This window comes from Puntigrus tetrazona, chromosome 13 (genome assembly GCF_018831695.1).
Source record: "Puntigrus tetrazona isolate hp1 chromosome 13, ASM1883169v1, whole genome shotgun sequence".
NCBI classification, from domain to species: domain Eukaryota; kingdom Metazoa; phylum Chordata; class Actinopteri; order Cypriniformes; family Cyprinidae; genus Puntigrus; species Puntigrus tetrazona.
Genome location: NC_056711.1, coordinates 6,715,776 through 6,730,808, shown reverse-complemented (window position 1 = coordinate 6,730,808; position 15,033 = coordinate 6,715,776). Strand labels below are relative to the sequence as shown.

Sequence of the window (15,033 nt, the reverse complement as noted above, 5' to 3'; positions counted from 1 at the left end):
ATGCAGAAAGCAGCTGGCCTGTAACAGAGAGGTCAGCTGGGAAACACCACAGCCCCACGTACATGGCTGGGTGTGTATATGTATTTATATATATATATATATATATATATATATATATATATATATATATATATACATTGTTTTAATGTGCAAGCCTGCACTGTCTGCTTTTCGAAAAGTGATTTTTGTCAAGGGAAGGCATGTGTTCTACAGGCATGTTGACTCTGAACCCCTCTGACCCTTTAAAAGACACAAGAATGTACTAATTCTCAATAATTTCACCTTTGTGTTTTACTGCGGTGTTGGGAGAGGAACATCCAGGTTTATTGGCCATTAGAGGCCCTAAAATTTACCCGGTTCCAGTCACTTCCTTCTTTGAATATTAAAGTTCCTCTCAGAGCCTTATCAGTTCATCATTCGTATCGCATTAGAGGTCAACCTCATCGCGACTGTGAGGTTAGCTCAACAAATACAGACACGTCGATACCAGTATTGGTTGTACCTTGTATTCTGCCGACTCGACAGTTCTGTGAGGTGTTGCTTACTATAGGCACTGAAATCAAAACCGTTGTCTCTTGAGGACGATATTGATGTTCAGATGTTCCACACAAATGTGGAAACTTAAAATCATACGTTGTTAAAGGGGCAGTTTGGTCAAAAATAAAAAGTGTCGTCATATTTAAAGAACATTTGAGCTGTTAAAATGAAAGTCAAATGGGTCAAAAACAACATTGGACCTCGGGTTCTGCAAAAGAAAAGGTCATGCAGGTTTGGAACGTGAGTAAATGATAACAGAATTCAATTCTTTGGGGTGACTATCCCTTTAACCATATCCAGTCCTAATTAGAGGTGGAGACCTGTACATCTCCAGTGCAGACCAAACCCTCCCCCATCGGTCCTTCACAGGACGCCAGGAAGCCTCTGAACAGCTGCTTAGACACTTGTCTGGACTGAATTACTGCAAGGTGCCTCTCTTTCTGCTTTTATTGATAATATTACTATAGTTGATGTAAATACGGCTTTGGCATAGTGGCTCTATATCAGCGTGGGCCGCTGCTGGCCGACAGAACATTATCATGACCCCCATTTCAGTCTCCCTCATGTGAGGCTGAGACAGGGGTCTGCAGGAAGCCATAAGCATGCTGGGTAGCAATAAATATCCAAATGCTCTTCTTTCATTTTTTTTATATGCTTGTATTTGATACTCCGCTATAGCTTCACGCATAAATAACTGATCCATAGGCTTTATCTTAAAGGAGCAGTTCACTCAAAAATGAAAAAGTACATTTATTTATTAATTTGAGAATCTAAAAACTATTTTTCACACATGTTTGGGTAAACGATTCTTTTAGGTCTTTGAATTTTAACTTTAGATAAATTGCAAAGATGTAATTAAATGGGATATAATTGTTAAGCCGGTCACAGTTTATATTAGGTGGCCTTAATTACTATGCATTTGCATCAAAAAATAAGTTCAGTTTATTATTATGCAAAACGCTTTTGCTGCTATTGAGGTAGGATACGGGTAAGGTTAGGGACATGTTTGGTGGTATGGGTAGGTTAAAGGTATAAGGGATGAGTCAAAGTTATAAATGCAATTATAAAAATGTATTGCAGATGTAATTGCATATAGGTATTTTTAAAAATGTAAGTGCAATGTAAAAACATGTATGCACACAATAAGCGCATTGTACCGAATGGTTAAATGTAAATGCATATGAGTTAAGGCTGTCTAATATAAAGTGGAACCATTAAACCATTATCAGAATGAGCAAATGTTTTGCAATAAATTCTAATGTAGTAATTAAAGCATAATTTATGTGTAAATCCAGCTGTTCACTCGCCTCTGGGTCGTTTGTAACAAATACAGACGCTTCTTTCTACTGTGCACCATCTCACAGCCACCAGGCCTTTTATCTGCCCTGACCTGTGGGTGTAAAGTCCTCTTTAATGCGTGACTGCTGAGGACCGCTCTACTGTCCAAACATCTGCTCCAGCTGCCACACACACACTCACGAGTCGTTGCTGTCCTGCACAGTATTTTATTTAATTTTTCTCATATTTGTTTCACAATTAGATTCAGACTTGGCATGTACGAATAAAACTTTGTACAATGTACAATAACGGTTTGAGTTGTTTGGATCAGCCGTCTGATCAAACCGAAACGTCAGCATTTTGCTACAACGTTCGACATTTTTCTTTTGTAAAGGAAATGTGATGCGTGATCTGAAATGCACACAAAGTACACACGTGAAAACAAAATAGACATAACCTGTGATATCTGCGTTTTTGTTTTTTTGGTTGTGCTTGCGAAATAAATTACAAAGAGGGCAGTATAGTTACACAGTCTGTGTACCAACTACTCATAGATGTCTTGCTTTTGCACACTTGTGAAATTAACCGTTTCCACATAAGCCACGGTTACATTTGTCACATTAACAATACAAACATTCAAACAATATGCTGTCTATCATGTGTAACAGTTTTGATCTATAATGGAGATTGTATTGTATTATACTGGCTCATGCTCACAGTATGTTCTTTAGAATTTGCTTTTTCAGATTAAAATATTAAAAATGACATCCGAAGAAAGATTTGCACAATAAAATATCAATGAAAAGACAAATTTCCAGAGGTCTGGTTTGAGGAAAGTGATAACTATAAGTGACTAAAGCATTATAGATTGTCTTTCTCTTTTGGTATGGACACATGTAGCCATCCATCAGCTTTGTGCGTGTGAGAGTGTGGGTGGCCTGGACGGACGGAAATATAGCAATTTATATTCAATTGACAGTAATTCCACTGTCCCCATGAAGACCCCCAGCACACACACACACACACACACACACACAATCTCGTGTTCATTCTGTTGTCAAAAGACACGATTTTGAAAACGCTATGGCTGACAATCAAATGCAAACTTTTTTTATATTTATATTTACCAGTCACACGTCGAATGTAATCAGAGATATTCAGTTGTTTAACCAATGCAGCATGGTTATTTTGACACACTTTAACATTGGAATACTTTTTTTAAAATATAGACAATTTCGCTAGTTTTAGTTTGTAAACCAAGGTTGCTGTAATGAACGGTATTTTATCGAATTTATTTTATGTGAGAAAACTAACCGGTCTTAAATTTCTCACTGATGTCATCTAAAACTCACTTTAATAAAGTTAAGACTTTTTTTCTTGTTCCTGCCAACAGACAACAACCAGATATGACAAAATATGCAGGTATATAAAAGTACATGTAATTAGGTTAACTAAAGGCCACCTGGAGAAGTGAGAAACAAGAGGCAAGTAATGCAACCATATGTTCTTATTTTTCAAAATCGGTTCTAATCAAACTGAAAAAAATCCTAGTCTCTCAACATCGTCAAGCCTGCACATTTCAACAGCCCCGTCCTGTCAAAACTCAGTTTGATAACACAATTTAATTCAATTTAATTAGTTCACCGTTTTATTAAATCCGGTCATATGTTATCATCGTTTCCACTTTATAGACAGTACTGAGAAATGAACGTATAACTTTAAATAACTATATATATATATATATATATATATATATATATATATATATATTTTTAGAATGTTCTAAATTCTTATTTTAGAACATTGATTTAAATAGTGAGTTGACCGAATCTGTAATTATATTACAGCTATCATACAATTCTGAAGCAGTAGTAAAATATAAATAACATCAAACACATTGTAAATGTGTGATCCTAAACAAAGGTTGCTTTTTTACAGGTGTTTCTTCACCCTGATGATCGCTGTTAAATCATAGTCAGGTAGAGCCAATGATATGTAAACGTTTATACACACTTCTACTCAAAATGCAAACGATTGCCACATAATCTGTACAATACGTGATATCCTATTGCCTTATTTATTCTATAAATGCAGCCATCTATGTCCTAAACAGACTAAATCCTGTGATTGTGATCTGCAGTATGATTGCATTTAATCTTTCATTAAGCGAAAGCCATATCGTAAACAAACTGATAATTCATTATTAAAAAAAAAAAGTTAAAAAAGATAAACCTTTATCTGGCATAAAGGTCACACCATCCAGGGCAACAATAAAAAAACTGTCTGGGCATTCAAGTTACCTTCTGCCTGCCTAATCCACACAGCTGTTGGTGTTTTATTATTTATTTATTTGATAAATACAGTCTATAAATCACAGACCTTCTGTTTTTGTGCACTATTTTCAGCTGGATGTTTTATAATAGCCTACACATAAAATGCACGTATAAGTCTATAACCGATGCACACGTTGAATACTTGTATAACTTCTGAGAGAGCAGGTACCGTACGATTTATTAAATATAAAACTAGTCTACCTGTTATATTTCATAGCGCAATATTTTTTTTCAAACGCTGCAGACAGTTGATATTTATGTAGCAGTGACCTGCGTTCCCAAAGTTGCCAAGTTCATTAAAAAGCAGAGCAGACGCATTGTTTAATTGTCAATTTTTATCATATCCGTATCTTACAATATCGAGTGAAATTTCAGGATCGAACTTGCCTTTTTTGACACCCTTTTTCTTCTATAGATCAGCCCCCTTGTCATTTATGTTACGCGTATGCTCAAATATTTCCAAGTTTTATACACAGGTATTTTCTCCCTGGTTATTATTGCCATCTTGTAACATTAAGTTACTGCTACTATCATAATAAATCAACCTCGATATGGCCAGCACAGATAATATGATGTTTAATGTGCGTGTGTGTGTTGGTGAGTTGAGAGACGCTTCCAGGCTCATCCGGGGTTTAGAAGAGAGAGCGCGTCCACCAAGAACCACGACCTTTCCTAACAGCTTTAAATGCACGGTGAAATTGATTTCACTAATTATAATACCACCAAGCCCGTGTTTGAAATAGAGCCATTTTTTTTTTTTGCTTAAAGGGCGCCATCGACTTTCTCTATGCAAGACTACAAGCATTCGTTACCAACTGAATCAAACGCACACTCATTGTGACAGTTTTATTTAGCAGTGGTGGACTGTTCATGTTTCAGCGTTTGGGGCTGTTTCGAACTTTGAAATAGAATAATCATGTTTCGAATCTATTTTGAATTCTAGCTGTTATTTATTTAGTAAAAAAAAAAACCCGAAACGCGTGTACAAAGTGTGTTTGTAGCGACAGGCTGTAACATTAATACAGTTGTTTGTATTCTTCAAACCCAAGTTCAGAATAAGTCTGACCCGCTTACAAAACTTTATATTATATATAAGTACAAATGCATACGATTTAAGACCTATTGCGTGTCATACTGCGTCAGATTTAGGCCTATAAGTGTCCCTATTTCGTCAAAACACAAACACAAAAATTTCTTAACACACGAAAAACATAGAAAGTGTTTCGTGACTGACAGCATTATTATGCACGCTTTTGTCGACTATAGGTGGGTTTTTTTTATATTGTCAAATTCAACTTGGTTATCTGCTCGCGCGGAAACTTTAACGCATTTCGGTTTTTAATTAGGATGGGTGTCTTGTTTTGCTCCCACCGAACCGCACGTTGACACCACGCGTCTGGGTTTAATTCCTTCTATTCCCCGCTAAACATGACATGTCTGAAAGAATGTAGCTCATCGGGTCTCGCGGAGCAGCCGCGCGCCGCCGCCACCCTGCGCTTTCGAGAGAGGAAAAAACATCTTGCAATAATCAGTCCAATTAGTGGAGGTCGCGGCTGCGCGCTCTCCGGTTAGCTGTGGGAGGTTGTCAAAACAGGGGGCGGCTATTAGACGAAACGCGATCCCCATTCATCAGCGTTGTAATAATCACCGCGCAGACGAGCAGCGCAGGTCCCGCGAAGCTCTGATCAAAATGATCCGTGGAAACAAGCCGTTTACAAACAGTGTCAAGGCGAGACGAGTACCTTGATTTGGCCTGTCACTGACATCCCCCACCACACACACACACACACACACAGTATGTGCTTTCCATTGCTTTACTTCACTCCATTGTTATAGTTTCATCAGTGTCAAATGGAAAATATAGGTAAAATACCTCGATCAGAATAAGCTCACTGTTTAGCCATGAGATGATAATAACCTAGCTATGTTTAATTGATCGTTAGCATTATGTTCATCTGCATCAACTGGAAATTGATATTGGTATTGCTATAACAGATATTGGTATTGTTTAAGAGATTATAGATTGTTAAGCAATGGGTTTAAAGCACAATGTGAAATGTTTATTAATACCAATTTCTGAGGCTGAGATTAATAGCTCTGCTTTTATTTTTTTATTATTAATATTGGGCTTAGCCAAATATTTAGTTAGGCTACTTATGACAATATCAATAAAAGTCATTAAACTCATGCACTGTATGTTCTTTCGTTCGTGTTGAGTAGCTAATTATATATTTCATACTTCGTGCGGTTATAATAATAATAACAGTTGTTATTGTTGCTCATGTAAATAGTGAAATGTTGAATACAACACATGCTAGATTTCTAGATTTATTTTCGAGTCTATTCAGAAATAAGTCATTGAGTAGGTCATCATGTATTTGTCAGAACCTGCTTAGAAGTTTACGTAAATTTAACACGACCTAGTGTACTTTACCGATTTAATGACCGGTTTAAGGGATGTATTGGATTTAATAGCCATTTAGCTTTGTAATCTTTCCATGATATTAACCTCGGAGAACGCTGCATGCTTTTGCAGCCCGTGCGTGTTTTGGATGGCTGTGCGGGCTCTGAAGTCTCTTTCACCAACGAGCCACATCACAGGCCTTTACTGCGGCAGTGCAGCACGGGTGTCTCCAAAACCTGCAAAGACGCTAGACCTCAAACTAAGCAATTTTCCCTCGGCGTCACGACAAGGTCGGCATGCCTCAACAGCGTCAGCATTTTTATTTCACGTAAGACGCGATTTCGCTGAACTCTCTTGTGGCGTCAAGTACCATCCAGGTGAAATCAGAGAGCGTTCCTGATTAAAGCGGAACTTTGTTTCAGTGCCGCTGCACGGCGAGATACAGTTAAGACTGCAGACACTGACTGATGATACGCCAATAACGCCGCGCGTAATAGGCGTCATTAAAAGATGCGCCTCTCGCGCCCGTGCGCTGTTTTACATGCCCAGCTTTCAGAAAAGCGAATGTTCCGCAGATTCGGTTCAGAATGTATCTACAAACTTAGCAAAAGGAAAACAATGTACTGTTCGATTAACTTTTGTCAACAGCATGTTTAACAAATCTAAGATGCCTTACCGGTACAAACGTCCCTCGCGGTGTTTCTTGCGGTATGATACCCAACCGCTGTACTTTCTAACGTGTATCCTTGAATCCCGCTCTATACTGCTTAAAAACGCCCTCCAACCCTGTTGCACTCCAGTCCATAATGCCTGGCTTTTACGCGTGTGCACTTGGAGAAACGTGTACCCCCTTGTTTATCTCCAACAACTGCTAAATAATGCATAACGCAGCACAACTGGTCCGTTAAAAAAAACTGAATTGAACAGGAATATAAAGCGCGGACTGAATGCGCCTGCATGAGCTTGTCAAATTGTGATTTTATTTTATTGCATGTGATAGCAGTAATAATAATGCGCTGCAAATGAATTAGAGACAGCCTGTGTGCGGTTTCTGAGAGTTTCCCGAACGCTTAAAAAGTTGTGATGTGATCAACAGGTTAGAAAGCGGTGGTGGGTTTGCTTATGGTCACTCGCACCCCGGCCCCTTGGTTTGGAGAGCGTCTGGTGCGCAGTCTTGCTCCAGCGCTCTCGTCTCAACTGCTGCTGCCTCACTGCCTCAAAGATCGGCGCTCTTTGGTTGCTAAAAGTGTCTGTCAAACCCCAGGCAAAAAAATGTAATATACAGGGAAAGTCGGGGCTATATTTCGACGTCGGTGGGCGGGCTCTAAATGAAGGGAATAATCAGTCAGCCAGCCCAAGGAGCCACCTCAAAGCATATCAGGTTACTTTGAATGACAGCGTAACCATGGCAAATAATTTGACTAAAACTATTGTCTTATCCTCATCATCCCTGGGTCAGATAACCAACCAATCACAGTTCACATAATCGCTTTTCTTGCCAGCTTAGAATAATATTATTAAAACAAGAGAGCGAGGTCCTTCTTCGGGAGTGCGTTATGCTGAAACGACATAGAAGAGGTGGCGAGAGGCTCGCGCTGGAGGAACGACTTTCTCTCGTGTGCTTTAGATGGATATACGGTGTGTTATGCTTGCCTGAACGGATCTAAAGTTTTGCGCCTCTCTACCCCGGAGCGGGATTTCACTTCGTCTGCTCGAGAAGTCGTTCTAAATTTTTGGTCTCCCAAAGGGTTTGCTTAAAATCTGTCGAAGAACTGCCACCGCCGTCCTTAAAACAGACATAAGATCGAAAAGTGAAGGTTTATTCGCGACAAACCATGTCTATGCTTCCCACGTTCGGCTTTACGCAAGAGCAAGTGGCGTGCGTCTGCGAGGTCCTTCAGCAGGGTGGAAACATTGAACGTCTCGGGCGCTTCTTGTGGTCTCTGCCGGCTTGCGAACATCTCCACAAGAACGAGAGCGTGCTCAAAGCGAAAGCCGTGGTCGCTTTTCACCGGGGAAATTTCAGAGAGCTTTATAAGATCCTGGAGAGCCACCAGTTCTCCCCGCACAACCACCCGAAGCTGCAGCAGCTGTGGCTCAAAGCGCATTATATCGAGGCTGAGAAGCTCCGGGGCCGCCCTCTTGGGGCTGTTGGGAAGTACCGCGTCCGAAGAAAGTTTCCGCTGCCCCGCTCCATTTGGGACGGCGAGGAGACAAGTTACTGCTTTAAAGAAAAGAGCAGGAGCGTGCTGCGGGAATGGTACACCCATAATCCGTACCCTTCCCCGCGGGAGAAGAGGGAGCTAGCAGAGGCAACGGGGCTAACGACAACACAAGTCAGTAACTGGTTTAAAAACAGACGTCAACGCGACCGGGCAGCGGAGGCTAAGGAACGGTACGGGTCCAGATTATGTGTTTAAAATTCATTAGAAAGCTTTCTTTACATGCAATGCATTTCTGTAGTCAATTTGCATTAAGTCAGCACCTATAACCGTCCTAAAAGAAACTTTCACCCAAAAAATTCCCAGACAGACAGTAACTGCAAATGTCATTATCTCTATTTAGACTATATATATATATATATATATATATATATATATATATATATATATATATATATATATATATATATATATATATACCTCTCTTAAACGGAGCACTTGTATGCCTTATTTAAAAATGTAATAAAGTTTGCTGTGTGTGTAGCTTATTTTTGTGCAATATAGTAATATAGACCCCTAATAGCCCACTAATAATTATTAGGAAAGTTTTTTTTCGAGTTATTTGAACGTATATTCTTGTTTAGAATGAGTGCAGTTGCATACTTCTTAAACGGGTGTCTCGTTTCACCCGCGGGCGAGGTAGTCAAGTCGAAACCACAGTGTAAACCATTAAACCGGCTCGTAGCTTTCCCGATACTTTATACTTAATTAATACTTCATGAAAGAACCTTTACCTGACATGTTGTGATTGAGAATTCAGACACATCAGTAGGTGACAAGGTTCTCAGCCCAGGCGATATATTCTCAGATCGTGTTAATAATTAGGGCGCACGTAAATCATGTTTTCTTTTTGCACGGACGTTCTTTTATACAAACGATTAATATCGACACGAATAAGGAAGTGCAATAAGACGAGTGTTTATCACAGATACATAGTCGACAGCCGTACATGCCTTGTATTTGTGTACCGCGTGTTTTGTAATAGAGCAAGCGTAAAGAGATACCTTTTTATTGTTTATTTTTTGTATAGTTTTTACTAACAAAATATTTCTATAAACATTTAATACCCACAGGACCAACGCGCTGTCGTCAAATGACAGGCCCGTCCGAAAAATACGAGGCTTAATGTTGTAAATAATCAAATAAGATAATATTAAGTAGGCTAATATTAATATAGTTTACTAGCCTACCTATGAAATATTGGAACAATGGCATCATTGACATTATTTTTGTCGTTGTTGTTATAATTAGCATTATTAGCAGAAGGTGTGTTTTATATGTCAGCTCGTATTAAGTTGTTTGTTTAATTTAGCTTATTGGCTGTTCATGTAATGCCAGACATGGTTTTTAAAGTTACTTTTAATTAGAGCGCCGAACCTGTCGGACGTGTTGCTTTATAACTCTGTAACTCTAAATTCTCGTCTTCACAGGGAGAATAACGAGAACTCGAACACAAACAGTCACAACCCGTTATCGTCTTCCATGAATGGAAATAAGACTATTTTAGGAAGCTCGGACGACGACAAAACGCCGTCGGGTACCCCCGACCACACCTCGTCCAGCCCGGCCTTGCTCCTCACGTCAAACCCGGGGCTTCAGTCCCTGCACGGCCTCGCGCCTCCACCCGGCCCCAGCGCCATCCCAGTGCCTAGTGCGGACTCCGTGCACCACCACCATTCGTTACACGACACTATACTGAACCCTATGTCATCAAACTTGGTCGACCTCGGCTCTTAAACACGTGGACCCTTTCCAAAGGACGCTTGTACATGAACGTTTAGAGTAAAACATCTCCAGACGCGTATGAAACTAAAGCAAACGAGACGTGGAACGGACAAAGAGAGTTGTGGATGTTTGTCGGCTGACCTCCTGGCAAAGCTGATATGGAGGGCCTTGATAGAGGTATTTTTCTAGAATGTAATGCCATGATCTATTGTTAATAAACATGCTAATAAACGTCTTAATTGTTGATATCAACTTTATTTGATATCGTTATTATTTTAGATCGCAGTTGACCCAGGACTTTTCGGTCGCATATTCCGTTTGTTTACGTTTATTCTTTTTTTTTTTTTTAAACGGCCGTACGTCGTTCGACTTTAACGGGATTTCGTTTAATGAAATGTTTTAATATCAACACAGCGTTTTTTTGAAGGACTATGGGGCATCTACTCATTTTCATTTGTATTTTACTTTTTGGAAAGCGACTGCATGTAACCTTTGGGATCAATAAACAGTGAAAACTCCAAACCCATCATAGTTTCATATACCCTTAACAATAAAATAAGATGCATTTACCGAGCAAAGAAAATGTTTGAATGCTTTTGTTGTGCACGCCGTGAGCAGGTGTTCTGGTTTGATCGCAGGAGGCCCCTGAAAATGACCTGCATCTGGTCACGCGCCGGGTCCGAAAACAGCGTTATGCTGCAGCAGCGAACATGACCTCGATTGATGAGAAAACGAAGCTTTTAGAAGTTAGCAGAGTTTTGACGGTGCATGATGCGGTCCGTTTTACAGCAGGTGACCACTCTACTGACAGCACTAGAAAATGAAGATATATGTGTTTCTTCCTACGCCCAATTTTCGACCACAAACTCAAGCGGTGCTGGTGTTCAGAAGCGCAGTGCACGTGCCATGCGGTTCCGTAGCTAATCTGATAGGCCTATTCATAATTAAGAAAACATTTTTCAGTGCCGCACAATGCTGGAGCATAACATTAGGCCTACAGCCACCAGAATGCTGTCATTCTTCGACATAGCCTCGTTTTTATTTATATATATTATATATATATATATATATATATATATATATATATATATATATATATATATATATATATATATATATATAAATATATAATATAATATATATATATATATATATATATATATATATATATATTTAAATGAGGCTAGATAAATTATATATAATATATATATATATATATATATATATATATATATATAATTTTTTTAGATAAATTAATAAACACTCTGCCGTTATTAATTTTATTTCAAACTAATCTGCCAACGAGACAATAATAATCGGGCCTATTTGTAACCTTTTTTATTTCTTACTTTGCTATTATTAGGTCTACAGTAAGACATTATGCAGTGTTTTCTCTAGCTGCTGTTTGTGAGTGAAATCTTTGTTTGCGAGTGATATTTTTTCACTCTGTTTAGAATGGACGTATCCTACTTCAAATATTTCGTAAAAGAAACGCATCAGGATTCAGAAAGCCGAACTTCAATTAGGTGACTCGAACTTCTGGACATCGACGAGGCCGGTTGTTGTGTGTCGCTTCATGATATTAATAGATCGCGTCCACACTAACCAGCTCTTCAGAGGTCGGTACGCAATATAATCTGCTCACTAATATCCAAAAAGAAGATTGATACTTTTCATCTGTTGGTGCGAATTCTTTTTCACGTGATTAGTATTTTCATAAATCTATTCTTTTTCATGAATTTGATCTGGTTCTTATTTAATTTTAGTGTATTCCCGGGATAACGTTAACAGCCCTGTCTCTTTTAAACAAGGTGGTAGCAATTATTCTGAAAAGCCTTATTAACCTAAGACACAGAGTGCGTTACACTAGTGTTTAAAAAACAAAGTCTGCATCTCTAGAGTTAGGTACAACGCGCTAACTAACGTGGTCTGTGTCCTTTTTAGATTTGAACAATAGCCTGTAACGCTGTATGTGACCGAGTCTATGCCGTAAGAGAGGCGGGTGAGTCGTAAAAAGGTCGGGCAAAAGATGTAAAGAACGGCTCTCTCAGTAGTGAGCCTAATACGCTATAAATGCTGAGTAAATGCTGGAAAGCTTGTTTATAAGGAGGTGACGTTTAACGGTCTCGCAGTTTTTCGTTATAGCTGCATTCCAGCAGCAGTCTCCCTCACCACCTCTCTCATCGCTGCCATGTCTTTCTTTTATAAACTGGGTCTGATCCCAAACGCGCCAGGACTTTTGAGGGGGCTCGCTCCGTCTAAAAAGCGTCTAAACTTATAGTGCGCGTAAAACACGTTTCTTGTTACACGTAATATTGTTGCCACTCAAAAATGTTTCTCAGAAATATCGAACATAAATCGTGCGCGTTGCTTACAGATTGAAAGACTTTACCTTTATTTTTGTCAGGTTAAAACTTTGTTTTCTGTAATCAAAATTATTTTACTTGAAAGTTTTTTTTTTAGACAATTAATTTATGAAATTTTTGTGCACCATAAACATATAATGCTACGTGTTTGTATGATTCGGACGAGGTTTTTATGTTTTGGGCTTCAGTAACCTGGTCGATATTAAGTGCTGCTAACCTGAACACAAGAACTGGATAGCCATAGCTTTACGACCGTCGTAATCCATAAATGAATAAATAGGAATGCATATAGGCTAAATAAACGAGCAATGACGCTAAAGCTTAAATCACGCTTTAACCAGTGATCGTTATTATTATCAAAGCGTTATCATAAAACAAATTAGATAAATATTACAGAATTGTTCTTCATGTTTCTATTGGGTATAGCTCGCTTAAATATATACAGTGTAATAACGTCCATGGAAAACATTTTATATTAGGCTTTTTTCCCACTAAAAATAGCCTATTAATATTCCCGTTAATCATTAATTTACTTCAATTTAACTTTTCTCTTTTCTTTACATTAAACGACATTAAAGACTACTATATTTTATTAAGAATTTTATATATATATATATATATATATATATATATATATATATATATATATATATATATATATATATATATATATATATACTAATTTAACAGACGGTCCGATGAAGAGTTATCACGCGTAATCGGTCCCATTTACCGGAAATACATGGTAACTGTTTACTCGGCGTTATTTAGGCAAATAATTCATGTACTCTGGTTAAATGCACTTTTGAAACCAAGGAGAATGAGAGCATGTAGCCAAGGTAAGCTTTTCTGGTCTATAGGTGTCACGAAGCAATAACACGTTTCTTGTTTCCTCTATGACAATTCAGGTCGAGACTCGCCACTGTGGTATCGCGATATTAGGAAATAATATACCTAGCTGTTTAAAAAAAAACGTTCACTTGTTCGGAACACAAATCCTTGTTTTACGCACATCCTGCCCTTGCGTTATTTCGACCTGCTATTTATTAAAAGCTCACTGTATACCTTTATGTGAGAAACGCTCGTAGCCTGAAGCGCTGCATTTAATGCTTGTTCGGAGGCTGAACACAACTCTGTGACTTTTGAAAACTCAAAGCAACCTCTTGCTGCACAACGTGCCGTAATTAATTGCCCTCCTCGCGTGACGCATAGAAAGGGAGCACTAAGCTCCTAACGCAGAGATCGCACGTTGTTCATGCAACTAGTTGAGCAAACGGTTTGAAATAACGTTATGTGTTGGTAAGGGTTGACGCAGGAGCTGATGAGCTCTCAAAGCCAGGTTCATTAGAAATGACAAGATACAAAAGGGCCTTGCGATGCAACGAAAAAGTTCATATTACGATTTATGAGCACACAAATGCCAAACAAAACTTTTAAACCATAGTATTTATTTATTATTAATATTATTCTATATTATTATTATTATTTTTCTTTTGAAAATCTAAACATGCAGAACGTTTTCTGTGATAAAAAGGTTAAGGGGTAGGGTTAGGATAAGGGGATATAAGGTTTGTACATATAGAGCCACATATACACCAACACGTGTGCGCATACTTAACCCCGCATTTATTTATTTTTACACAGAAATGAACTATGAACAAATTTCCCAAAACCTCATTTTTTGGGGACATACCCAATAAGAAATAAACAAATGAATAAAATCAAATATATCTGTAAAAAAACAAAAAGGCAGAAAGTTTTCCGCTAGGGCGAGGATATGTCGCGGAATATAAACCAGCTAAACGGAATATTAAAAAAAACAGTACATGTTAAATTAGACAAAGCTAATTAGACGAGCGGTATATAAAACAATATACACCTATGTCCACATATGCCTAGGGGGTCGCTTTGCTACAATCTACAGAGCACACTGAAAGAAACAGGCACTGCTTGGAAAGCACGAGCTCTTCATGTTGGGATCTCACTGGCGCCCTCTAGTGAACCCACGACTATCTGCAGGGAGGCTGAACAGGTCGTGATGATATATACATGTGAATTGTTCCAGGTCTTTCGCTTGGAGCTAAGAGTTATCCCACGAACATGTTGGGAAGTTTACTTTGGAAATGTTATATTTTACAGATTACAGATTTTTAAATGTAACTAATATG

The 15,033-nt window shown here is 38.5% G+C and overlaps 1 protein-coding gene and 1 long non-coding RNA gene across 2 annotated transcripts in view; one reads left to right on the top strand and one right to left on the bottom strand.

Annotated features, from left to right (window-relative positions):
* LOC122356144 overlaps positions 1-7,529 on the bottom strand; it is a 32,275-nt gene extending 24,746 nt beyond the window's left edge. The window contains exon 1 of the long non-coding RNA XR_006252288.1: positions 7,229-7,529. This is a non-coding gene — a long non-coding RNA (uncharacterized LOC122356144). The remainder of the gene's footprint in view (positions 1-7,228) is intronic.
* A 413-nt stretch (positions 7,530-7,942) lies between these two features.
* On the top strand, positions 7,943-10,748 carry six2a (SIX homeobox 2a). The gene is made up of 2 exons (XM_043254638.1): positions 7,943-8,947; positions 10,205-10,748. The coding sequence occupies exons 1-2, from the start codon at positions 8,388-8,390 to the stop codon at positions 10,509-10,511; spliced, it is 867 nt and encodes a 288-aa protein (XP_043110573.1). The 5' UTR covers positions 7,943-8,387; the 3' UTR covers positions 10,512-10,748.
* The last annotated feature ends 4,285 nt before the right edge of the window (positions 10,749-15,033 follow it).

Excerpts from the sequence above, each read along its gene's own strand:
- six2a (XM_043254638.1), top strand. The coding sequence starts at position 8,388 with ATGTCTATGCTTCCCACGTTCGGCTTTACGCAAGAGCAAGTGGCGTGC. Across the intron at positions 8,948-10,204 it reads GCAGCGGAGGCTAAGGAACG|GGAGAATAACGAGAACTCGA; the intron begins GTACGGGTCCAG and ends TCGTCTTCACAG.